Below are 26557 nucleotides of genomic sequence, written 5' to 3' on the forward strand. Positions count from 1 at the left end.
TTGCTATATTGCACTTGACCTTATAGTGCTTCCCAGATGCTGCGTTATTTACAAATTGAAAGTCTGTGCCAAACCAACATCAAGTAAGTCTTCCAGTGCCTTTTTTCCCAACAGCATTTGCTTATTTCTTCATGGCTCTGTGTCACATTTTAGTAATTCTCACAATATTTCATATCCTCCACAGTAGAAAGATTATGACTTGCTAAAGGCTCAGATGATGGTTGGCCTTTTTTACTGTTTAAATATTTTAAAATTAAGGTATGTATGTTTTTATTTTTTAAGACATAATGCTGTTACACACTTAGTAGTATAAACATTTATATGCACTGGGAAACCAAAATATTTGTCTCACTTTATTGCAATAATCACTTCATTGCAGTGGCCTGGAACCAACTTGCAATAGTTCCAAGATATGCTTGAATTTACAAAAACAAGCAGGGGCCTGAACTTGGCTTGTTTTGCTGACCTCGCCTTAAGATGCTAATTCTTTCCAATTGATTTATTGATTCAGTGCAACTCCTATCAAAAGCCCAATAGATGTTTTTGTAGAAATTTCCAAGATTATACTAAAAGTTACATGGAACTGTAAAGTTACTAAAATAGCCAAAGCAACTTTGAAAAAAAAAAATAGCTGAAGGTTTACATTGCTTGATTTCAAAACTTACTATCAGGCTACAGTAATCAAGAGAATGTGGCATTGGGATATGGGTACACATATGTATTCATGGAACAGAATAGAAGGTCTAGAAATAAACTCTCCCAGTTCCCGTCGTGGCGCAGCGGAAACAAATCCAACTAGGAACCATGAGGTTGCAGTTTGATCCCTGGCCTTGCTTAGTGGGTTAAGATTCGGTGTTGCCATGAGCTGTGGTGTAGGTTGCAGACATGGCTCGGATCTGGCGTTGTTATGCCTGTGGCATAGGCCAGCAGCTGTAGCTCTGATTTGACTCCTAGCCTGGGAACCTCCTATGCTGCAGGTGTGGCCCCAAAAAGACAAAAAAGACCAAACATAAAGAAATAAACTTTCCCATTTGTGGTCACTTTATGCCAATGGTACCTTGGCGATTCAACCAGAGTTTCAACTAATGGCATTGGAACAACTGAAGATCTACACCTTTTCTTTGTACAGTCCATAAAAATTAACCCAAAATGTGTTATAGACCAAAGCATAAGAGCTAAAGGTGTACAACTTCTTAAAACACAGGAAGCAATCTTTATGACCTTTGATTAGGCAAAGATTTCTTAGATAAGACACTAAAAGTGACCGAAAGCAGATTAGTGATTTCCTAGTGTTAGGTGTGGAGAGGAAGGTATGGACTGCAAAAATACACAAGGGATTTTTGTGGGAGGTGATTGAAATGTTTATTTTGATTGTGTTGTTTCAGAGGTGTATACAGCTGTCACTACTCATGAAATCATGTACTCTAAATGGATCTAGTTTGTTTTTCATATAAATAACAAAATCTCAATTAAGTTGATTAAAAAGAAAAGAATAACTTGGAGTTCCTGTTGTGGCACAGTGGAAACGAATCTGACTAGGAACCATGAGGTTCCAGGTTCGATCCCTGGCCTCCCTCAGTGGGTTAAGTATCTGGCGTTGCTGTGAGCTGTGGTCTAGGTCGCAGACGTGGCTTGGATCTGACATTGCTGTGGCTCTGGTGTAGGCCGGCAGCTACAGCTCTGATTAGACCCCTAGCCTATATGCCGTGGGTGTAGCCCTAAAAAGACAAAAAGCCAAAAGGAAAAGAATAACTTGATGTAAAGGTTAAGTAGCTGATAGAGACAACTAAAGACAATTAGTGATCTGGAATATAGATCTGAAGTAATTACTCAGGACAGAGAACAGAGAAACAAGTTGGAAAAAATGGTAGAGAAGTTAGATACATGCGTGGCTGGTAACGGGAGAAGAGCCAATATTTATTAAATAAGAAAAAGATAATAGAGAAAAAGACAATATTGAAATAGATAATGGTTGAGAATTTGGATAGATAAAAGTTCTTAGCAGGGTTGGATTTGAAGGGAATTTGTTTAATCTTGATAAAGGGTAGCTATAGAAACAAAAACTAATCTTTCATTGTTCTCTTTAAGAGTGAGACAGAGATGCCCACTACTCCTAGCTATCTCAGTAAGACGAGAAGGAAAAATAAAGGACTGAAATTGAAAGAAGCACAGTTGCTGTTAGCTGTTGATAATATGCTTGTCTATATAGGAAACTAAAAGAATCTTAAAATTGTAGGCATTTCTCTATACCAACCACAATTTTGAAGACATACAACTGAAATGCAGTAAAAATGTAAGGTTTCTAAGAGTATATATAAGAAAAGATATGCAAGATGTTTATTGAGAGAATTTTAGAACTTTACTGAAAAAATTAAGAAAGCTTTAAATGTGGAGGGACATGGCTCATAAACAAGGAGATTAAATATTATAAAACTTAATTGTTTTCAAATCAATCTATAAGTCATTACCGTCAGTGGATTTTTACATGGAATTTGATTAAAAGTTTTATAAAAGAGCAAAGGACCAAGAGGAACCAAGTTTCTCTTGAAGAACAATAGGAGGGAAGAGGAGAGTAGGAGACTTGGCCTACTAAATACCAAGCTTTTTCTAAAAGCTATGGATTTACTGTATACCAGTGGGTGGAATGGAAAGCCCAACATGTGTGGACACTTAATATATGACAGAAGTGACAATGCAGGTCTGTGAAGAACCGTAGCATTCTCTAGGAAATCGGTAAGTAATACCTAATAGTGAAAAACACGCAAAATTTAAAAATAGCCAAGAGTTGAAAATGATTGTTTCTGGGGAAAGGGAATGAGATCATGGTTGATCAGGGAACAAGGTAGCTTCCTTTTTAAAAAAATAATGGATCTTTTTAGAAACTCTTTTAATGATGTGAATAACTTTGGTGAAAAAAATTTAAAAAGCATGATATTGTATCTTGTTAAAGGGCTTTTTTTTTTTTTTTTAAATACTCCTTGTAGTATATCAAACATCCTTTGGTTTATCCTCCTGGCAGTACAACCCATGGACAGTAATGTTAGGCCAACTCTGATTTTCAGGACCATAACTGAAATTTACACACACATTATTTTTTTAATCACTATGCAAAGCTTTTTATAGTCTTCAAGTGGTTTTTATTTATTTATTTTTTGTCTTTTTGCCATTTCTAGGGCTGCTCCCACGGCATATGGAGGTTCCCAGGCTGGGGTCTAACTGGAGCTATAGCTGCCGGCCTACACCACAGCAACGTGGGATCTGAGCTGCTTCTGCAACCCATACCACAGCTCACAGCAACACTGATCCTTAACCCACTGAGCAAGGCCAGGGATCGAACCCACAACCTCATGGTTCCTAGTCGGATTTGTTAACCACTGAGCCATGACGGGAACTCCGGTTTTTATTTTTGATATTAGAAATAAACATTCAATAATTTTATACTGTATACTTTTGGTCCTTACCATACTGAGTGAAATTATTTCATTGACTCATAAGTATAGTCTTAAGTTGTTACAGGTTTAGGAAAGATGTTAGCAATCTTTCTACATTTTTCTCCTTTTTTAAGTAATAAAAGTAAATAAGGGATTTTATGTAGGTAGTAGTTCTGTTCTGATTAAGCATTACCTGGCATATTGGTCTTCCTGTTGCTGTACCTTAAGAGTACCATTAACAACATAAATGGTACCCAGAAAAGGATGAATGAGATGATGTTGGCCCCGATATTCATAAATAACTTAATATATTTAACTTGGAAAATAGAAGACTAAGGGAGAAGCAACTGTCTTTCATATATTCCATAGGATTATGTGTGAAATAGGGAAGCTGTGCTAAAATCACAGTGAAAAACAATAGGGGAAGTTACAGAGCAGTAAATTTTGCTCAATCCGAGGAAGAACTTTCTAGGAACTAGGGACACCTAGCACTGTAGGCACTGAAGAATGTAGCTCCTTTTCTCTGGAAGTATTTAAGTATGGGGTAGGTATCTTATTAAAATTCCTGTGAGATGGCTTCTTCATTGTAGGAAAATCAATCTCTAAAGTCCTTTAAAATTTTTCAGATTTTTTTGTAATATTGAGATACTTGCTTAGCTTTGAAGTATTTTGTGTTTTTCAGACCAGTGAATGGAGGTTAAGCTACGTCAATAAGGAATTTGCTGTCTGCCCCTCTTACCCACCAATTGTCATAGTGCCCAAAGCCATCGATGATGAAGCTCTTCGGAAGGTAGCTATGTTTCGGCACGGAGGACGCTTCCCAGTGCTCAGCTATTATCATAAAAAAAATGGAATGGTGAGTGAACAGTAACAACTGCTGCTGGATCTACTGAAAGACTTGGTTTGAGGGTCTGTGTTCACCCTTTGTGTGTGCCTGTTCATTGAAGTGTTTAGTTTCTCCTGCTAGGACTTACTTTTATTTAAACTTTAGGGAATCAGGAGTAGGGTGTTTTCTGTGATCAGGATTATGACTTTGAATTCTTTCCATGATGCTGCTTAATCTTAGAAGAGCCCAGGCAGGTTTATCTTCAGGACTCTGTACCAAGGGAACTAATACTCATTTGACACTTAAAATAACAGTCTTAGGAAGAAAAATAAATTTCTCTGACTAGAATAATTGTATGATAGTTTAATTATTCTCACCACATTTTCCTGCGGAAGGTAAATTGAGCAGCTGTTTTTATTATCAAAAGGGAGCAGAGTGACATATGTCGTTAGTCACACTTTAAGTAAACAGGGGAGTAAGGAATTGAATAGGCAAGTGCATTCTGTGTATTTATTTCTTAAATGTGTTTCTCTTCCCTTATTTTCTGTCAGTGAACTCTGCTTCTCATTTTGAATCTGATAGTAAATTAGCAGATAAGTTATAGCTTTCTTCCATCTTCCTTTCCCCCTTTAGTGAGTCAAACATAGATATTTAGAATAAAGAGATTTCTAAAAATCAGATCATCTATCCTGCTTGCACAGTAATACCTCTCTTCACTGGAGTTCACCATAAAGCATTTTAGTAACTGATCTAAAATATCTTATTGTGCCCATTTACGTGGTAAGTGCAGTCTGAGTTAGCCATTGTCATCCTCTGGAAGACCTTCCTTGATCATATTAAATTTCAAGGTAGGAGTTTGAGTTGTGGCTCAGCAGGTTAAGAACCTGGCATAGTGTCGGTGAGGATGCAGGTTCCATCCCCAGCTTCACTCAGTGGGTTAAGGATCTGGCATTGCCACAAGCTATGGCACAGGTGGCAGGTAAGGCTGGGATCTGGCATTGCTGTGACTGTGGTATAGGCCAGCAGCTGCAGCTACATTTGGACCCCTAGCCTGGGAACCTCCATAAGCTGCAGGTGCAGCCTTAAAAGAAAAAAAAAATTTCAAGGTAGTTAAGATAACAGTATACATTATGAGGTGAGGCTGAAATACTTCTAAACCATTCACTCAGGGAAGAGATCAGTATAATAGATAGTGATTTCTTGAGAAAAGTTTCAAAAGCAAACCTTTCAAAATCTATGGTTGGTGGACTTTGGAGACAAGTGGTTATCCTAGAATCCTGAATGGGAGCCCTCTGGAGAATAAATAAAATGTAAATAGCTTTCAAGATATTGAAAATGATTCCCAAAACAAGAATAACAGTGCATGAACTTGACATATACACACTACTATACATAAAAGAGAACACAAGGGCCTACTGTGTACCACAGGGAAATCTACTCAATACTGTGTAATAACCTTTATGAGAAAAGAATCTGAAAAGGAATGGAAATTATAACTGATTTGCTTTGCTATATACCTGAAACTAACACAACTTTTTAAGTCAACTGTACTCCAATAAAAATTTCAAAAATTAAATAGTGCATGAACTTCAAAAAAGTTTTGCCATTGGTGCCTTTTCTTGATAAAACCTGCCAATTCTAAGTTTATGTAGTTGAAGCAAAAGTTTACTGTACATAGGCCATTATTACTGTCTTTTTTTTTTTTTTTTTTTTTTTTGTCTTTTGTCTTTTTAGTGCTGCACTCATGGTGTATAGAAGTTCCCAGGTTAGGGATCTAATCGGAACTGTAGCTACCTGCCTTTGCTGCAGTCACAGCAATGCCAGATCCAAGCCATGTCTGCGACCTACACCACAGTCCATGGCAATGCCAGATCCTTAGCCCACTAAGCGAGGCCAGGGATCGAACCCACAACCTCGTGGTTCCTAGTGGAATTTGTTTCCACTGCGCCACAACGGGAACTCCCCATTATTATTATTATCTCCCCCCCCCAACATCAGTTTATTCGTTTGTTTCCTTACAAATGTTTTGAAGTTGATTCCTGGTGGTTTTTCCCTAAATTTTTTCAAGATGTTAAAGGGAGGTTGACTAATATATTATGTACAATATAGATAAAACTCTGAAAAGGAAACAATTTAACTTAAATTTCCCAATGATGCCAATATGTGCATGATTTGTTATTATGTGAAAACAGGCTCTAAAGCAGAAAGCACAGAATGTTCCTTTCCCTTCTAAACAGAACATATGTACATATTTAAGTATGAAAAAAGACTAGAAAGGTATGTACCAAACTGGTAACAGTGGTTGTCCCTAGGTTTTATTTTATTTTTTTAATTTTTATTTTTTTTATTACTCAAATGAATTTATCACATCTGCAGTTGTATAATGATCATAATCTGATTTCACAGGATTTCCATCCCACAGCCCAAGCACATCCCCCCACCCTCCAAACAATTATTATTATCTTAATTATAGGTCCAGACCTACTGAATAATTAATTCATTGACTAAATGAATTGTAATATTTGATCTTAAAGGGGAACTATAGTTTATTTTGTCATAGAAGTAATAGTAGTAGTAATTTATGTTGAGATAGTAGGAAGGAAAATTGTGTAAAAGTGCAAGTCTTACCTTTGTCTTGCAGTTGTTAACTATTGTCAATACATAGAGATATTTCTTCGTTTTAGGATCAGATCCATCTCCAAAGTGACGCACAATTGTTTTTTCAAAACACTCTTAATGTAGCTAATTCATTTGTTTTCAGAAACTTTAAAAACAGCTACTATTAAATTTTGGACTGTATTGTGCTTGTAGGTAATTATGCGAAGTGGTCAGCCACTCACTGGCACAAATGGCAGACGATGCAAAGAAGATGAGAAGCTGATAAATGCAACCCTCAGGGCAGGAAAGCGTGGCTACATCATTGACACTCGGCCTCTAAACGTAGCTCAACAAGCTAGAGCCAAAGGAGGCGGCTTTGAACAAGAAGCTCATTATCCCCAGTGGAGGAGGATTCATAAGTCCATTGAGAGGTAAAAAATTCAGCAGACAGTAGTAGACTTTTATCTGGAGCTAGTGTGGGTGAGCCCTTAGCTGTTCAAAAATACCAGGTTTCCAAATGAAAATTGCATTTTAGAGTCAAAAATTGGCTGGATTACCTTGTGTTTTTAAAGGTAAGCAGAAAACTTACTGTGGAGGCCCACAAGTGCATTTTAATAAGTATATTTCCTCTTAGGTTTGCTCTGAAATTTCATCACCAGGAGGTCTGCTTCTCTACTTGTAGATCAGCTGTCACCAAATTTACTAAAAAGATACACTACAGATAATTGTTTTCCTAATTCAAAAAGACCTAAAGGGATTTTATTTCCCCCGTACCCTTCATTTTTGTACCTCCTCTGATACTGTCTCTTGCTTATGCTTGTGATTGGTGGTTTATAACTCCTCCTGAGTGGGTGGGTGGGAGGTAGAGCTAATAACAGTGGGGTGTGGGTTGGCCTTTCTTGGGTAAACCTGCTGCTGTGCTTGTCCAGCCATGAGTCCCTGGGAACAGGACTGCAGTTGTCAGTGGTGCTGTCTTTTGACCTCTCACAAGATGCAATACTCTGGCCCTCTCTCCAGTCAGATAATTCAGTTATGCAACCTGGGTTTCATCTATCCAGAGAGGAACAGCTTAACCATCATAGGCATTTTAAGCATTTTTGCAATCATGCTTAATATTAGTCTTTCAATCTTTAACCTTCAAATTATTATATAGCAAGTTAAGTATTTTTATAGTATTTTGAGCTGTGTTTGCTCTTATCCATATTGGAGACTGAGTTTTTGGTTTGGTTTCTTCATTATTCTATTTTCTGTTAGTATTTTTTAACTTTTCTTGTTTTTGAAAGGTATCACATTCTTCAGGATAGCTTAATCAAACTCGTGGAAGCTTGTAATGACCAAACACATAACATGGACCGATGGCTCAGTAAATTGGAGGCCTCCAACTGGCTGACTCACATCAAAGAGATTCTGACAACTGCCTGTCTGGCGGCTCAGTGTCTCGACAGGTAATGTGCAGCTCAGGGCTCCTGAGTGGGGCACCTACGCCAGCTAGACTTTGCTTCCATCTGCACCTGTGGTTGTGTATTATGTTATAGTTCGTGCCTGTTCTGTATCTGATGTTCATATCATTTTATACATAACTGTAGAAGAACTATAGAAGTCAGTGTCACTTAGTTACCAGTTAAGTGTGTGCTTAGAGTCAGGCATTTAATTGATAATGTTTGAGTGAATATGAGCCATATACATAAACATGTCCTCAATGACACAAATTTTTAAGCACTACAAGAACCTTTTTTTCTCCCTCTAAAATCCTCAAATTATGAATCTGCCAAAAATTTTTTTTTAATTAAACTGTGAAAAAGAATGAAAAGCAGTTTTATTATTTTTCCTCAGAGGGCCTAACTTGGTCTTCTAGGAATTTTTGAAATATCAATGAAAGGACACATGTAATTTTGTCACACTGCACATGATCCTTTATAATGTCTCAGCTAGCTGGGTACAAGTTACTTGATATGTGTGGTTATATTTGGATCTCAAGTTGAGAAAACCTGATGGTAGTGATGTGGAGTATGTGAAGTGATTTTAGTTTATTCACTCAGTTGAAGGTTGCTAATCCTTGAGACAGAAGACTTGAACAGAGGCAGAAGGACTGGTGTAAGTTATGGCAGAAGCTTAGAATGCCCTTTTTAAGAAGGGGATTCCCACTGAAACAGTAGGTAGGTATAAGCGTGGCCTCCACATAGTTGGATGGCACTTTTCTTTGAGACTTTGTTTTGTTTTCTTGATGCTTCTAAATTAGGGAAATATATAGGTAATTTTTTTTCTGGTTAGTGAGAAATTGGTAATGGAAGAGGTTGCTTAAGATTGTGTGGTGATTTAGCGATTTACCAGTGGGGACCATGAATCACAAATGGGCAGGCTCTTGGTATCAGGATTCCCAGGCTGTCACTGTTCTTTGTTTTAGAAAGTGAAACTTTTTCATCTAATAAAATATGGGAGAAATAAATATTACAGAATGATGAGATATTAATAATAAGGGTTTGTGTGTGTTTTTTTTTCACCTAAGTTAAAAATATTTCTCATTACATGATGAGTACAGAGGCTTCTGTTTGCTTATGAAACATGGATTGTAATAGACCCTTATAACCATGTTGTCTAAGTTGCCAGCCGTAATGAGAGGTGATGCAGATGAAGGTAGTGGGGGCAGAACAGCATTTGTTATCTCCACCTTTGTTTAGTCTGGGCCACCTGAAACAAACAGGGACTTCCACACTCTTAGAGAATTGAAAGTTTCCGGTTTAATTTACCATGTTTGGGTTCCCTTTTCTGACATATTATTGGCTCATTACTTACTGTTCCATAAAAATCTTTCTTTATAAATAATTACTCAAAATGTAAAAACAGACCTTAGGTTAGATGAATTAAAATTAGAGCATACTACAGATAACTAGGCTATATATCCAATATATATCAGAAGCCCTAAAATATATGCCCATACCCTTTAGTCTAGTCATTAGATTTCATCCTAAGAATGGGATTGTTAACCAGAAGTGAACATCAGGGAGTCTTGTTTTCAAATTAAGAACTCTAGAATAATTCAGCAAAAGACAAAAAGCTAAGTATACCACCTACAATGTAGGAAAAATTCGCAGTGACCTAAATGTCCAACTATAGGATTAAGTATGTTGTAGTTTATTACTTAATAGAGTATTATGTAACTATTAATACAGTACTTCTATAGATGACATAGAAACATGGGAAAATGTTTATAATAAAAATGGAAATAATAAGTTACCTTTCGTTATAGCTGTGCTAAAGTATAAAGTATATCTGTACATGGGGAAGGAATCCCCCCCCCCCACCCCCGTCTTTTTGCCTTTTCTAGGGCTGCTCCCTCGGCAATATGGAGGTTCCCAGGCTAGGGGTCTAATCGGAGCTGTAGCCACCAGCCTACGCCAGAGCCACAGCAACGTGGGGTCCGAGCCGCATCTGTGACCTACACCACAGCTCCTGGCAACGCTGGATCCTTAACCCACTGAGCAAGGCCAGGGATCGAACCTGCAGCCTCATGGTTCCTAGTCAGATTCTTTAAACACTGAGCCATGACGGGAACTCCGGGAAGGAATTAATAGTAGTAGACAAACATGAAACTTACAGGAAAGTAGTGAGCTTATTTTCCTTTTCCCACAATTTCCTTCACTGTCACTTCAATAAAAAGAGGAGAGGGGAGAAGATGTAGTTAATTTAGTTTTCAGTGTTTCCTTTCATTCTTTAGAATAATGGAGTTCCAGACACTTCATACAGCGTGTTGTGATAGTATCATTGCCACTGACTTTCTAGATTGACAGTTTTATATATATATGTAAAAAAATTTTTCTTCCTATTTTCATGTTTCTCAAAGTGTGTTTCAGGACTTGTTTTCCAGATTCATTACAGTTTATGAAGGCAGTCTTTACAGTAAGCTGATGGCAGAAAGGTAGAAGCAAGGTCAGAGAGATACAGAAAAATAATTGTTTCTCAGTTTGATGAGAAAAGGCTTTAGTCAACTATTAAAGCAGAAAATGTCAGTGCCTACTGAGTTTGATAAGGTCTGCTTTGTGGTTTTGTAAAGAAAGAAAAAATTAAGCTAAATGGTTCTATGAAATTTGTTACAAATAAACAGGTTCTCGCCATGTGAAATTTGGGACTTATTATAGTTTCATATTTTCCCCAAGGGACACTCTCCTCATATTCCTTATTTAGCCTCTAAGCCCTACTGGACAGAGCAGAATGCAAGACTGTGAAATATTGGGCTCAAACATGTTATTAACAAGAGTTGTTGACCATGTTGGGAGTGTCCCATCTGTACTCTGGGTTTTCCTATCAGGGAAGGAGCATCCATATTGATTCATGGAACAGAAGGAACTGATTCCACACTTCAGGTTACGTCCCTGGCCCAGATCATCTTGGAGCCAAGAAGCAGGACCATCCGTGGCTTTGAGGCCTTGATAGAAAGAGAGTGGCTGCAGGTGAGAAAAATGGCTTGCTCACACTTGATGTTTGATCTGGTTTGTTGGAAAGGACATAATATATGGAATTCTGATTGATTCAAATGTTTAAATTGTATGTTTAATTTTCTGGGGGGACAGTTCATCTTCCTCTTAGTTAATGTCTAATCTTTTTGCCTCCCTCTTTGCTCACATTGTTCACTTGGCGCTTCATTCCCCTAAGAAACCCGTATCAGTTGTACTTTTACATTCTTTGTGTTTCCCCTGTAGGTAACATAGTCTTGTCTTGCTAGAGATAAAAGTCATAAATGAGGTGGGGAGGAGGAGTGGGGACTTGTAAATATGCGGCGGCAGCATGTGCTTTAGCATTTTCTACCTTCTGCCTGTCTGGCTCCATCCCGTTGTCTTCCCCAGCCAGGTGAAATCCTTCTCATCCTTTAAGATCCAGCTAAATGTCGCTGCTTTCATGAAGTCTTTGGGACCCTGACTTCCTTCACGGATAAAATTGACCCATTTTCCTCACACCTTGTTTCCTGAACTATACCCAGACACAGTGACAGAGAAGTCAGGGAGCCTTGCCGAATTCAGCTGTTTATCCCTAGGATACCACACAGTGCTGTCATATTTAATGCTGAAGAACAGCTAAAATAAAGGTGTCATAAAATAGATTTAAATCTTCCAAGCTGGAGTTTAACTTATAGATGTATATATACTGTGTTAACTTACTATATATATTGCGATTGAAAATAATGTTTAGATATATCTTGAAAGTATAAGTACCTTTGGAGAAAAATCATTTCTGGCCCTTCTGGTTACAGTTTGGGTTTATTATGTATTAATACTGTTATGTTTACTGAGTCTACCCACTCTGACAACTAACCTTTATGTCTAAGTCAGACCGTCCTAAATATTTCATGCAAATCTTATTCAGCTACATTCCATGTGATGCACAGCAGACAAATGAGTATGATTTACTTATTAACATATTACCATTTTCATGGGTATCAAAATCCCATTCACATTCATGCTATTAGCTTTACCAGATAAAGTGGTATGAGGACCCAAAGATAAAGCAGGCCTGTTTAAAACCCAGAAGGGTGTGACTCTTGGGATAAACTCGGGTTCTAGATGGGCCAGAGAGCCTAATGGTTCTTAAATTTCCTTTGGTCAGTAGATGGCAGCCTCTTCCAGGTCCTTGTAGAAGGAGAGGGAAACTAAGGACAGCTTGGTCTGTAATATAAAAGTATTCACACAGATGTCTCCATGACATAACTTTTTTTGCATGTAATTAAAAGTTCAATATCAGGAGTGACCTGTTAAATTTGTGAGAACCCCTTGTTTATCTCCATTTAGTGGTGAGGCTTACACAGCTCACAATGATCTGCAGTGCTTTGGCTGGACAGAAGAGGATAGCTGTCCTTTGTTTCATACCGCAAGAGCTCATGTTCTTTGACTTTGCTCCAGATTTCATAGACCTCGAAAGATTTATGTTTATTATCGCTGAAGTTCATTATCCTTCTATTTGATATACCAAGAACAACTGCAGTTCTCATGGCTAACTGCATAGGCTAGTAAGGTATTTGGAAATTAATGTCTTTTCCCTTAGGTGCTGAAGATTGTCTTAAACTACGAAATCCATTAAAGAGCAGCCACCAAAAATATATGATGTTCCATTTAATAATAGTTTTGATGCAGCCGTGTGAAATGTGTTAACAGAATGTGCTATACTGTGATCCCACCAGGACATGACTGTCACATTTCCATCTCTCCTCTTAGGCTGGTCACCCATTCCAGCAGCGCTGTGCACAGTCAGCCTATTGTAACAGCAGGCAGAAGTGGGAGTCACCTGTATTTCTTCTCTTCTTGGACTGTGTGTGGCAGATACTTCGTCAGTTCCCTTGTTCTTTTGAATTTAATGAGAATTTCCTCATCATGCTCTTTGAGCATGCTTACGCCTCACAATTTGGAACATTTCTGGGCAACAATGAAAGTGAAAGGTGGGTACATGGCTCACAGGGAGCCATTTTATTTTTAGTAGTTTTGGTTACTTCCTAAAGGAGACCAGGATTTGGTTCTACATTGGTCTTATTTATAAGACAGTAGAGGTTACAGTAGTATAAATTAAATTACATGAAATGTATTCTTTATTATGAGCCCATCACATGCTAGGTGAGCGCATATCCTAGATTTAGTTCTATTAGATTAAATTACTCCTTACTGGAGTGCTCCTGTGGCACAGAAGTTTAAGGATCTGGTATTGTCACTGCAGTAGCTCTGGTAGCTGCTGTGGCATGGTTCAATCACTGGGAATTTCCACGTGCTTTGGGCACGGCCAAAAACAAAAAAATTTACTCCATACACTGGTTAAAAAGCTTTTTGTGAATTGGGCAACCATTTTATTTATTTATTTATTTTTTTGTCTTTTTGCTATTTCTTGGGCCGCTCCTGCGGCATATGGAGGTTCCCAGGCTAGGGGTCGAATCGGAGCTGTAGCCGCCAGCCTACGCCAGAGCCACAGAAACGCAGGATCCGAGCCGCGTCTGCAACCTACACCACAGCTCACGGCAACGCCGGATCGTTAACCCACTGAGCAAGGGCAGGGACCGAACCCTCAACCTCATTGTTCCTAGTCGGAGTTGTTAACCACTGCGCCACGACGGGAACTCCTGGGCAACCATTTTAAATGTTAATTTCCTTATATAAGAGCATAGTATCTTACATCTGGAAGCTTTAACATACAGTGCAACTCTGTCCTCCATCTAGTTTTATAGATTAGGAAGGTAATAGCCAGAGAATCACACAGCCAGGTGATCATCAGAAGTGTGGCTGTAGGAGTTCCCGTCGTGGCGCAGTGGTTAACGAAACCGACTAAGAACCATGAGGTTGTGGGTTCGATCCCTGGCCTTGCTCAGTGGGTTAACCATCTGGCGTTGCCGTGAGCTGTGGTGTAGGTTGCAGACATGGCTCGGATCCCGCGTTGCTGTGGCTCTTGCATAGGCCAGTGGCTACAGCTCCAATTCAACCCCTAGCCCGGGAACCTCCATATGCCGAGGGGGTGGCCCAAGAAATGGCAAAAAAGACAAAAAAGAAGAAGAAGAAGAAGAAGTGGGGTTGTAGGGAGTTACCATCATGGCTCAGTGGTTAATGAATCTAACAAATCCCTTCTCAGCCCTAGAGAAGACCAAAAAAAAAAAAAAAAGAAGAAGTGTGGCTGTAGTGCAAGTTTTCCTGTTCCTGCTCTAGATTTTGTTATACCGAGAAATTGTCTTTAGGCCCAGAATGATAATTTCACTTTTCAACCCAAATACCATCAAGTTTATAGGGTTAATTAGAAAATTTGTATCAGAATGATCATTAAAGGTGCTTAACTGGTAATTTTCTCTTTTGGGTACAATCAAAAGGCTTCCTTTGCATGGGAGGCAAGGTTTGTCCTTTGGCTTGGTGGCTAGGTTGGCATTATTTAGTTGAATAATAAATTTAAACAAATAACAGCTTTCACAAAAGGCTGGAATTACTGTATTTTTACCAGTTTAATATTTGGCACCTAGAGGAGTTTCCATCATGGTGCAACAGAAATGAATCTGACTAGGAACCAAGAGGTTGTGGATTCAATCCCTGGCTTTGCTCAGTGGGTTAAGGATCCAGTGTTACTGTGACTGTCGTAGGTGCAGACATGACTTGGATCCGCTGTAGCTGTGGCTGTGGTGTAGCCGGCAGCTGGAGTTCTGATTAGACCCCTAGCCTGGGAAATTCCATTTGCCATGGGTGTGGCCTTAAAAAGCAAAAAAAAAAAAAAAAAATTAAGCGTCTACAGCAATACATACTTTTTACTTAAAAAAAAGTAAAGTAAAATTTGAATTGGCAAATTTTTCAACATTAGATTTTCTTATAGATTCTTCAGAAGTAGGGGAAAATTTAGAACTGTTTGCTCTAGAAAGTTCTCCATCCACCATATTTTTCTCATTGTGCTTTGGTTCTAGTTACTGCAGCTATATGTGTTTAGTGTGATCAGTCTAATTTAATGGATGTGTTTATGCTGTTTTTTCTGTGCCATCAAGGGTATTTGCTCTGAATATTTTCTTTGATAACAGTATAGAGTTAGATTTGTTTTGCGGCCTAATGCGTGTTCTAGCCTGGAGACTGTTTCATGTGCACTTGAGAAGAATGTGTTTTCTGCTGTTGCTGGGTAGAGTATTCTATAATTACCTTACATTTTGGTCAAGTCTTATATTTCCATGTTTATCTTCTGTCTAGTTGTTCTATATGTTATTGGGATAGTGAGGTCCTCAAATGTATTATAGAAGTGTCTATTTTTCTGTTCTACTATGTCAGTTTTTGCTTCATATATTTTGTGGCTCAAGTGCAATATACATATATGTAATTATTATATCTTCTTGATGGATTAACTCATTGTTGCCAGCTTTGGAAGCCTGCAAAACAGTCTTTGTTTTTGTTGTTATTGATAGTTAAAAATGCTGATTGAAGAGTTCCCACTGTGGTGCAGTGGGTTAAGGATTCCACATTGTCTCTGTGGCCCATGCAGGTTGGATTCCTGGCTTAGCACAGTGGGTTAAGGATCTGGTGTTGCCACAGCCGTGGTGTAGGTTGTAGTAGCTGCAGCTTGGATTTGATCCTTAGCCTGGGAACTTCCATATGCTGTGGGTGCAGCAAACAACAACAGAATGCCAATTGATTCTCTGACAAATATTTTTATCTTACAACACTTTGTTCTGCTGCTAAAAGTCTTGTGTTTTGCTTTCTAACATAACAGAGAGAAGAAATTGTCCTTTTCGAGCATTTAATAGTGGTTGTATCAACTCTAATAAAAAAAATCTTAAAAAGAAGTGGTTGTCATAAAATAATTGCTTTAATGGAAATTTTCCTTCTTGATCAGATGTAAGTTGAAGCTACAGCAGAAAACGATGTCTCTGTGGTCCTGGGTCAATAGACCCAGTGAACTGAGTAAGTTCACCAACCCTCTCTTTGAAGCAAACAATCTTGTCATCTGGCCTTCGGTTGCTCCACAGAGTCTTCAGCTGTGGGAGGGTAAGTTGTGCATCTTTGCAAACCTTTTATAAATAGTCTAGGATGTTCTCTAGCTGCTTTTGAGTATATACTGCCAATACTAGAAGATGGCAAGATCTGTCCCTCAAACCTGTGTGTAATTGTCATTTTTTGTTCACTGTAGGCTTTGTTCTCTTTCAAATCAGTCATCTTGTCACACTTTTTTTTTTCAGTCCCTATTTGAGAAATGAACCATGATTATTTAATTGATACTGCTGTCTATATTGGATATTTTCTCCAGATAGAAAGGCACATTACTTTTTTTTCTTGTGACAAAAACATAAAGATGGTTAAGTTGGTAAATTTTAAGTGTGCAGTTCAGTATTGTTAAGTATATCACATTGTTGTTGTCAAGTCTCCAGAACTTTGCATCTTTCAAACTCTGCTCATTAAACGCCAACTTCTCATTGTCCCCCTCTAGCCTCAGGCAACCACCACCCTGCTTTCTGTCTCTGGATTTGACAACTCTGGGTACCTTATATATGTGGAACCATACAGTATTCTTTCGTGATTGGCTTATTTCACGTAACATAATTAATGTTCTTAAGACTCATCCATGTAGTAGCATCTGACAGAATCTCCTTCTTCAAGGCTGAATAATTTCCATTGTGTGTATATACTACATTTTGTTCATCTGTTCCTGTGTCAGTGGCCACTTGGGTGGCTTCCACATTTTGGTGCATAAGGGTGCAGATACCTCTTTGAGATCCTGCTTTCCATGTGGAAGTGGAATTGCTAGATCATATGCTAATTATATGTTTAATATTTTGAGGACCTGTTATACTGTTTTCCATAATGATTGCATCATTTTAAAAGCTCACAGTAACAGTGCAGAAGGGTTCCAATTTCTTTACATATTTGCTAATACTTGTTAATTTCCTGGGTATTTCCTGCCTTTGGTAGTGGCCATCCTAATGGGTGTGAGAGGAAATATATTACTTTCTGTGTAAGAAACTGGTAGATAATCCGGACAAGAATAAACTGTAAGCTCCTAGGAGATGATTTGTTCCTTTTATTACAATGAGCTAGTCATTCTAGTAAGGGTCCATAAATGTACGTGAGTGCCATCCATCAATATAGTAATGCAGATATCTCACTGTTTGTGTGGAACAATAATCCAGGCTTAATTGCTGTATCTATTCTCTCTCTCTTTTTTTTTTTTTTTTTTGTCTTTGTCTCTTTTTAGGGCCACACCCATGGCATACGGAGCTTCCCAGGCTAGGGGTTGAATCAGAGTTGCAGCCGCTGGCCTACGCCAGAGCCACAGCAATGCCAGATTCGAGCCGCGCCTGTGACCTATACCACAGCTCACGACAACTCCAGATCCTTGACCCATTGAGCTAGGCCAGGGATCGAACCTGCAACCACATGGTTCCTAGTCAGATTCGTTTCCACTGCGCCACAATGGGAACTCCCATATCTATTCTAAGGAGGGTGTTTTACCTTCATTAATTGTTCAAATTCCTGAAGCTTATCTCCTTTATTAATACTAAAGCTTGTATTTTAAAAATTATCCATTCATTACACAGCCTATAAAGTACCATTTACTTTCTTTTTAATCAATTTGAAGGTAGTACATCTTTATTCATCTTTATATTAAACAGAAGGCATGCACACAGGAATGGTAGCTGTTTGGTAAACTGAACTGAACTACCATATGTGGCAGTTATTATACTGTGTTCTTTTTTTTTTTTTTTTTTTTTGTCTTTTTGCCATTTTCTTGGGCCGCTCCCTTGGCATATGGAGTTTCCCAGGCTAGGGGTCGAATCGGAGCTGTAGCCACCGGCCTACGCCAGAGCCACAGCAACATGGGATCCAAGCCGCGTCTGCAAACTACACCACAGCTCTTGGCAACACCAGATCGTTAACCCACTGAGCAAGGCCAGGGATCGAACCCGCAACCTCATGGTTCCTCGTCAGATTTGTTAACCACTGAGCCACGATGGGAACTCGATATGCCGTGTTCTAATATGTTACTCCTGAGGGCAGTTTTGGTGTGGAAACTGTTTGCCCTGCATGTGTTAAAGGGTTTCAAGTTGTTTTGCTTCCTTGGTTTTGTTTTCTTGGCCTGTTTCTGTCACTTCTCTGGTTGTCAGCTGTCATAGGTTATTCTGCTTGGCATATCTGTTTATGCTTCTAGTCATCTCTGTTGAGGGGTCCCCTCATTGGAATTGTGGGGAAATGGCCCCTGACAGCCTTAAGAGTCTCTGAGTCAGAGCTTTATTACTTTGCAGATGCTCAGAACTTCTTGCTTTCTTGAGTGTTTAGACAGTCACAGGTGCAGCGCACATGCTATCTAAATGAGAGATTACAGCTGTGCTTCTTGCTTGAGACTTTTGGGACAGTGTACCTTAAAGCCACCGTCATGTTTAATAACTGAGATGAAAGACTAGCTACCTGGGAAGAAAGCCAGATTTGGGAGTTGGAGGGCCTGAAGACCTATTTTACTAGTTTTTACTAAACTTCATTGAGAGTTTAGGGATTATGCGATAGAAGAAAATTTCTGTTGTTATATGAGTAAATTCCTGCTACTCCATTAAGAACGTGGTTTCCCTGTATGTTTAGTGCCGCTTCAACTTAGAACTGGAAGAAATTCTGTGTTAGGTAAAATCGTCTTATGGTAGGTATATGGATTGTGTAATGACACTACTCTGGCCTTAAAACATTTCTCTGCTGTTTATATTTACATCATAGTTAACAATCAATATTACGTAATTCCTGTATTGAAGAACAGGATTTTAAAAATAGGCTCATTTAATAGAAAAATCAACACAGGTGGGTCAGTCTTTAGGCTGTGTTTCTGTCATCCATCTTTGATAGAGAATAAGTAGCATCTGGACACTTAGGACTCTCTAGGGTCCATGGCAGTTTGGTTTATAGAAAGTGTTTCAATAAATCATAAAACCTTTCTGAACTTGCCAACTGCTGACATGTTGCAACCTGGAAAGTGTTTTCCTTCCTGAGTTGAGTATCTTTAGGCCATTATTTTGGGATGATATCATTAACTTAGATCTATATAGAGGAGAAAATGTTTTTTACTCCATAATAAAAGGATAATTATTGTTATTTGGGGGAAGAAGCAATTGCCTGCAGAATTGGAGGGCTTAAGTAACAGAGAGGGAGAGAGTGCTGAAGTTTAGGCTGTGAAATAACAGTCTGTGTATGTGTAGTTCTGCCTTTACTATAACTGCCTCTTTTTCCAGTGAAAGGTGATTTCACACATGTAGGAGGTCTTACGGCCTGGTGAATTCTCTAATTGTAAAAAAATTTGTGTTGTGAAACTGGAAAGTTTATGGCATTATAAATGCTCAGCTTTGGAGTTCCCATCGTGGCTCAGTGGTTAATGAATCCAACTAGGAACCAGGAGGTTGTGGGTTCGATCCCTTGCCTCGCTCAGTGGGTTAAGGATCTGGTGTTGCTGTGAGCTGTGGTGTAGGTCGCAGATGCGGTTCAGATCTGGAGTTGCTGTGGCTGTGGTGTAGGCCGGTGGCTACAGCTCTGATTCCACCCCTAGCCTGGTAACCTCCATATGTCACGGGAGTGGCCCTAAAAGGACAAAAGACAAAAGCTCAGCTTGTTTTCCTGAATATATCAGAGATCAGTATTTCAATCTATTTCATAATTTTGTGGGTTTTTTAGAAGACTTAATGAACATGTACAGTGACTTCTTGAATACTTCATTTGTACTCTTTCAGTACCTTAAGATTCCCATATATTTTAGAGTACAACAGATAAGAATTGTGAAAAAGAATTATAATGCATGCGATTATATTATTATCTGCAATTATAATGCCAATCCATTGTGTGTATCTTTTCCCTTTCTGTTTTCCTTTCATGGATTCAATAGGTATTTTCCTGCGTTGGAACAGATCCTCCAAATATCTGGATGAAGCATATGAGGAGATGGTTAACATCATTGAATATAACAAGGAATTACAAGCAAAAGTAAATATCCTTAGGAGGCAGTTGGCAGAACTGGAGACTGAGGACGGGATGCAGGAAAGTCCCTGATTCCAGATTCCTGCAGGCCTCTAAGGACCATCCGTCCAGTATCCCCCCTCTCTCCCTTGCCCTTCAGTTCACCCTCACACAGTAGCCTTGAACTTAAGGCTTTAGATGGGAGGACCTTCTGATGTAACGGATTCCTCAATACTTTATGAATGACGCTTACTGTACTTACTCATGTTTCACGTGGCCTGTTAGGCCTCTACACTTTGGGAGCAGGAAGGAGGTGCTAGTCATTTTATTTTATGTGAAACAGGTGACCCATTTAATGCTATTTGTGTTATATGCCATTTCATCACACATAAGCTTTTTCTCTGTGTCTACTTTTCCAAACAGTGCTCCAGACCAGTCAAGGATATGATTGATCTCTTTGGGGAGTATTCGTTAGTTTAAAAAAGGGTCAGACTTTTAAACACTCCAAATATAGAAATATTTTTCAAACCTGAAATGGATAGTAAACCAAGAATTTTGTGTTTAACATGCCATTTCCAGTATCTTGGCCACATAAAGAGCCATTCTCTTTAAAACAGTTTTGGACTGACAAAGCTGAAATCATCTTCATTCTAGTTTATCAAGAAAGTAAAATCTGAATATTTACTCAAGGTAAATTATTTTTACAAGGGCAACAGGTATAATTCTCAGATATTTACATTAAGAAGATAAATTTATTTTAACAGTAGACACTAAAAGTATGTGCAATATAGAAATAAAGTAGGAATTTGTTACTGATAAGATATCATATTACTGTTGAATTGGTTTTTCAGGGTTTTGACCATACGTATTAAATGTGTATCAAATGCTGGATGTAACATTAAACCATCATTTAGAATAGAGGTTGTTATAATTAAGCAACAAATGTGGTTTCCTTAAACCAGAGATGCACTGCCCTTGTCTGAAGTTCTTATTGCACTGGTGTATGTATGTGTGTGTTTCATTGTGTTTTATTTTTAAATATTCTAGGAGTTTAAATTTTTCATGTTGGCTTGAGCCTTTTGAAAATTTATCTTGACTCTTGATTTGTCCGTTATATGTTAGGCAAATATAATTTAAGTGGAGGGGAAAGTTTATGAACATGATAGAGCTATGTTTTAAACTTCAGAAGCCAATTCGAAATGCTTCAATGCTACAGAAACATTGATGACTATATTGATGCTATGCTGGTTGGTATATGCCTGCAACTATAAAAAGTTTGTGGTTTGGTGCTTTCCATATACATTTCTGTTTTGTGGCACTGCTCGTTTTAACAAATACTATCAATTATGTTTTCTTTTAAAAGAGTAGTTGAAGAATAATCTTTAATACCGTTTCCATCCCATCTGTATATAACCATTTCATTGTAAAACAGTAAAACTGAACTCTGCTTTAAAGCTATATATTGAGTTAAAAATACAGTTCTTCAAAATCAACTCTAGCAAAAGCTATGGCCACATTCAGAAACCTTAGAAAGGTTTCTATCTCTAGTTTCCCAAGCTTGGTCTTTTTTCTGTTTCCTCAGACTTGTAGCAAAAGGCTGGACAATGGATCCATAGTCAGAGCTCTTTTCTAGTAAACTTATCTGCTTTCTCCTCTAAGCTCAGTTTTATTCCTGACCTATTTTCTTGGCTATAGTTATGAATCTTGAGGCATTAAAGCCCTCGCCTGTAGGCTAAGACAAGGCGCAAAGAAGATGGACTTTCTGGCTATAGATATCTGTGTACTATATGAAATGTCTATATTATTATTATTATTATTATTATTATTACTATTTGGCCACACCCACGGCATGTGAATTGTTCCCAGGCCAGGGATAAAACCTGTGCCACAGCAGCAACCAGAGCTGCTGCAGCAACCAGCCTGGGTCCTTAACCTGATATAACATAAGGGAACACCTGTATTAATTTTTTAAAAGAAGAAACAGTCTAGCTTTTTTATGGACCCTCAAAATTGAAGGAGCCTTTTTTCCCCTCATTTAATGGGCCCATAAAGAAAACCATCTAGAGATTTTTTTTAAAGTGATGCTTTAGAAGTGACTCTCACTGGTGATATTATGTGGCCATAACTCTTCTGTGGGTGGAAACTTTGGAGGGAGTTTTTATTAAGCTTGGTCATGGAGAAACTGTATGCTATCATTTTTATACCTGTCTTCCTGATGAACATTTTCTTTGTGAGCCAGAGTACAACAATAGCATAGTGTTTCAGTTCTTCTTTCTCTTATTGAGACAGCAATCATAAACTGTTGGACAAGATGAGTTTTAGTGTTAATTTATAATTAGGGATTGTCCAACCTCAGTGCTGTTTATAGGGAGTAAAAACAAACTATAGTATCAGCGCAGTTTCAAAGGGGTCATCTAATAATGCAAATACTAAAGTTTACCCAAACTTGAGAACTCTGTCAAAGACAAATGCTTTAAAAGCAATATAACTTGAAGAGGGTTTTTAGTAATACTATGAAGTTGCTCATCTATTGGATGAAAAGAATAAATACAATGGATAATATCATGAGGAGATATTTATTAAAGGTTATTTGGAGAATTATCTTTGATAAATATGGCTTTAAAAACTCTAATGAAGAGAATGGTGGCTGAATTAGTGAGCATGCAGATTGCCCCATACAAGCCAGTAATAATCGAGTGAGATATAATCAAATTCATGTACATTAGGCATCTTCTGCCTTTATTTATAGTGAAGGCTGGGTTTACATTTTGCGGATGCAATAAAGGGGGCCCCACAAAGAATATTGTAAAAATACAAAGGATTGCTTACAGTCCTCTTTCATCAGTACAGGGATCCTTAGATTTAAATTAATAGTTTGTTGATTGTATACAAATGTTGAAACTCTTTGGGTGGTAGACTTCAGTAATTGTTCAAAAATGTTCATTTTGATTTCATTAATATGAGAAGAAAACAAGCAGAAATTGTAAAACCTGATAGGCTTAAGACAACCTGTAAATGAATTTTATTACTAAGAAAAATTAGGCCTTTGAAGCAAGTTTTTGGAAGAGATTTTTGGGAAAGCTTTGGAAGACAATAGTCATTTAAGATCTGTATGGAGAATTTTAAAACTTCTTTGAAGGCTGATTTTGTAGAGGTGATGTCACTGCTTTAAATTTTAAAGGATGAAATTTAGTGAGATTTTAGTCTTTGATTCAGTCAGTATTTAATGTTAAAAAAATGTCAATATCATGGAAAAGATTTGACCAGTAATTATCTCTTGAAGGATAAAATAGGAGCAACATTTTGCTGCATTTAAAGAAAAAAAAAAAATCTGCTTAGAGATGTAATTCCTGGAGTTACCGGTTTCAAGATTAACTATTTTAATTGTCAGTCTTAACTAAGTCATCAGGTTCACCTACTATCAGACCTTAACCTAAGACACAGTTTTGATATTTACCCATATTCAGATTTAATGTATGAAAACTACATAAGTATTATTAGCACTCTTTTATCATAGAGGTATTCCTGTACAAAAGGGGGGGGGCAATATTTAGAATAGCTAATCCTTTGTTCTGGAAGCTTTGAAATTAACCAGAGAATGAAGTCATTCAGTACCTCTGAAACAGGTTTATCCTATACCTCAGGAAAACAGATTAGTTATTTCTTATTCTTTAATGTGACTTAGATCTCTTTCCCACCCCCCACAGCTGGTATCCTAAGTTTACTACTAGGTAGTATTTTTTGTGTAATTCACCATCTTAACAAAAAACATTAAAAGACTAATTTCTACATGAATATTTATTCTCAGATGATATGAAATGCTAATTTTCTAATTTTTGTTTCCTTGAATAAAACTACTTCTACCTTCACTCAGTCTGTATAATCTAGTGTCCACAGAATTTTCTTCCTTTAAACCAATAGCCTGAGAAGAGGCCTCTGAGACTCCAGGGCTAGGTTTTTAGACGGTCTGAACTTGTTATCTAAACTCCCTTTAATAAACCTAATGTCCTATTTTGAACTATAGTCCAGAACTGTAGTTTGTACTTAATTTAGTGAAAGATAATGGGGCTCACTTTAGACACTACATTGTCCTGGAAAATAATTGTCAATGAGAGCTTACTGACTTCCAGAGCCAATTTGTTTAACCATCTGTGATTATACAGATTATATATTTGGGATTTGAAATAAAAAGTTGTGCAACACTGCCTGTGTTTGTCTGCTCAAGACATTTGCTTCACTTTTCAAATGTACATATCCTTGGAGAGGTGGATTGATTATTCTACACAAATATACCCTGAGTTCCGTAGTTTAGACATCCTTGTATATCTTTTACCATCTACACTGAAAAGGTTGTACTTGCACAACTTAGTTATTAAAAAAAAAAAGTATGTATTTCTTCAATAGCCAGGTATTTGGATGTACTCTTGATATATTTGAATGTGACTCTTGGATTTAAGTGCACTATTATTCATGTCTTATACAATAAAATTGCCCTGTATGGCAAATGCGTCTATAATGTATGCTCAGAGTGCTGTAACATACAGGTTTCTATATTATGAACCTGTCTACATGTAGGGGAAAATTCTGAACTTTTGTTAAGTCTATGTAACATTTTAATATTATTTGTAATGTTTCCTTAAGCGGTAAGTTCACCTATGTCCTAAGACTGGAATCATTTATCTTGAGTTGGTTGCTTTGTCAGGTTTGGTTTACTAAGTCAAGAAACAGTCTTGTCGAACATGGTACTATTATCTTAGTGTATAAGATTTGTGTGTCACATTTTCCCTCTGCCTTAGAGGACTGTTGCTAGTGTTAAATTTCTATAGACAATGGTAATAAAATTTGAATACATTCAAATGCAGTAAATTAAATCTATAGACTAATTTTTTTCAAATATCTGTGAAGGTTTTAGGAGTGTCTTAATTAAAATTGCTGTGTATATTTGGACCTTATATTTAGAAAAAATGCAGATCTGCAAAAGTTCTGCAACACAGTACAGTGGGTTCCCTTGTATAACCTTTTTTCACATTTGTTTTAACATTCTTGAGTGTGTATGTTGAGTATCATTACTGTTATTAAGCTGAAACACCGAAGAGTAAGCTGCAGACATTGTGACCTTTCCGCCTAAATACTTCACAGATATCTTCCAAGAATTAGGAGTATATAGTATACATACTGCTTATTCACTATGTATGGATATAAATAAATCAATGAGAGAAAAGGGAAAGCTCCTTCTTTCCAACTATGAAATATAGAAAGTCACTGTTTGGTAATATTCACAGTAATAACTGACCTAGGGAGTCACTGTCAGTGGATGCTAAAAATGGCAAGTTTGTAAGCAAAACATATCTTCTCAGTGTATCTTTGTATAAGATACTTAGTTAGTTACAAAGGGGAAAACAAATTTTACAGTGAAGGAACTTGGTAGATACCACCTTATCCAGACGTCATTGACATCAGTGGTAATGGAACATAATCAACATCATGTGCCTTCTGATAGGATCCACTGAAAACAAAGCATTACTTTTGTGGCATTTTGCAAAAACAGGAGTTCCCGTCATGGCTCATGGTTAACAAATCCGACTAGGAACCATGAGATTGCAGGTTCGATCCCTGGCCTCCCTCAGTGGGTTAAGGATCCTATGTTGCTGTGAGCTGTGTTGTATGTTGCAGACATGGCTTGGATCTGGTGTTGCTGTGGCTCTGGCGCAGGCTGGCGGCTATAGCTCCGATTAGACCCCTAGCCTGGGAACCTCCATATGCCGCGGGTGCGGCCCTAGAAAAAGACAAAAAGACAAACAAAAAAACAAAAAACCCCAAAAAACAAAAAAAAAAAAACCAAAAAGCACAACCTGAATCTAATTATGAGGAAGCATCAGGCAAACTTTTTTTTTTGGCTGCACCTGCAACACGTTTAAGTTCCCAGACTGGGGATGGACCCCATGCCATACCAGTGACCTAAGCCACAACAGTGACAAGGCCTGATCCTTAACTATTAGGCCACCAGGGAACTCCAAGCAAACTTTAAAATTGAGGCATAGTCTACAAAATAAGTATATTCTTTTGAAAAATACAGCCCTTATAGAGGAACTAAAAGACTGAAAACCTAAGTTTGAAGTTATTTTTAAAAAACTTTTTTTTTTTTTTTTTGTCTTTTTAGGGCTGCACGTGCGGCATATGGAGGTTCTCAGGCTAGGGGTCTAATTGAAGCTATAGCTGCTGGCCTACGCCAGAGTCACAGCAACGCCAGATCCTTAACTCACTGAGTGAGGCCAGGGATCAAACCCGAAACC

At 37.9% G+C, this 26557-nt stretch overlaps 1 protein-coding gene across 1 annotated transcript in view; it reads left to right on the plus strand.

Moving 5' to 3' along the window:
- Positions 1-25130, plus strand: part of MTMR9 (myotubularin related protein 9) — a 45373-nt gene extending 20243 nt beyond the window's left edge. The window contains exons 4-10 of the mRNA XM_021072388.2: positions 4114-4287; positions 7069-7286; positions 8139-8300; positions 11162-11303; positions 13059-13279; positions 16177-16328; positions 20194-25130. Of these exons, the coding sequence (XP_020928047.1) occupies positions 4114-4287; positions 7069-7286; positions 8139-8300; positions 11162-11303; positions 13059-13279; positions 16177-16328; positions 20194-20357 (1233 nt within the window). The 3' untranslated portion in view covers positions 20358-25130. The remainder of the gene's footprint in view (positions 1-4113; positions 4288-7068; positions 7287-8138; positions 8301-11161; positions 11304-13058; positions 13280-16176; positions 16329-20193) is intronic.
- The last annotated feature ends 1427 nt before the right edge of the window (positions 25131-26557 follow it).

The sequence above is a fragment of the Sus scrofa genome, chromosome 14, assembly GCF_054392235.1.
Source record: "Sus scrofa isolate SSC_HxYL_T2T_F1_AM1 chromosome 14, Sscrofa_HxYL_maternal_Yorkshire_Landrace_v2.0, whole genome shotgun sequence".
Taxonomy (NCBI): domain Eukaryota; kingdom Metazoa; phylum Chordata; class Mammalia; order Artiodactyla; family Suidae; genus Sus; species Sus scrofa.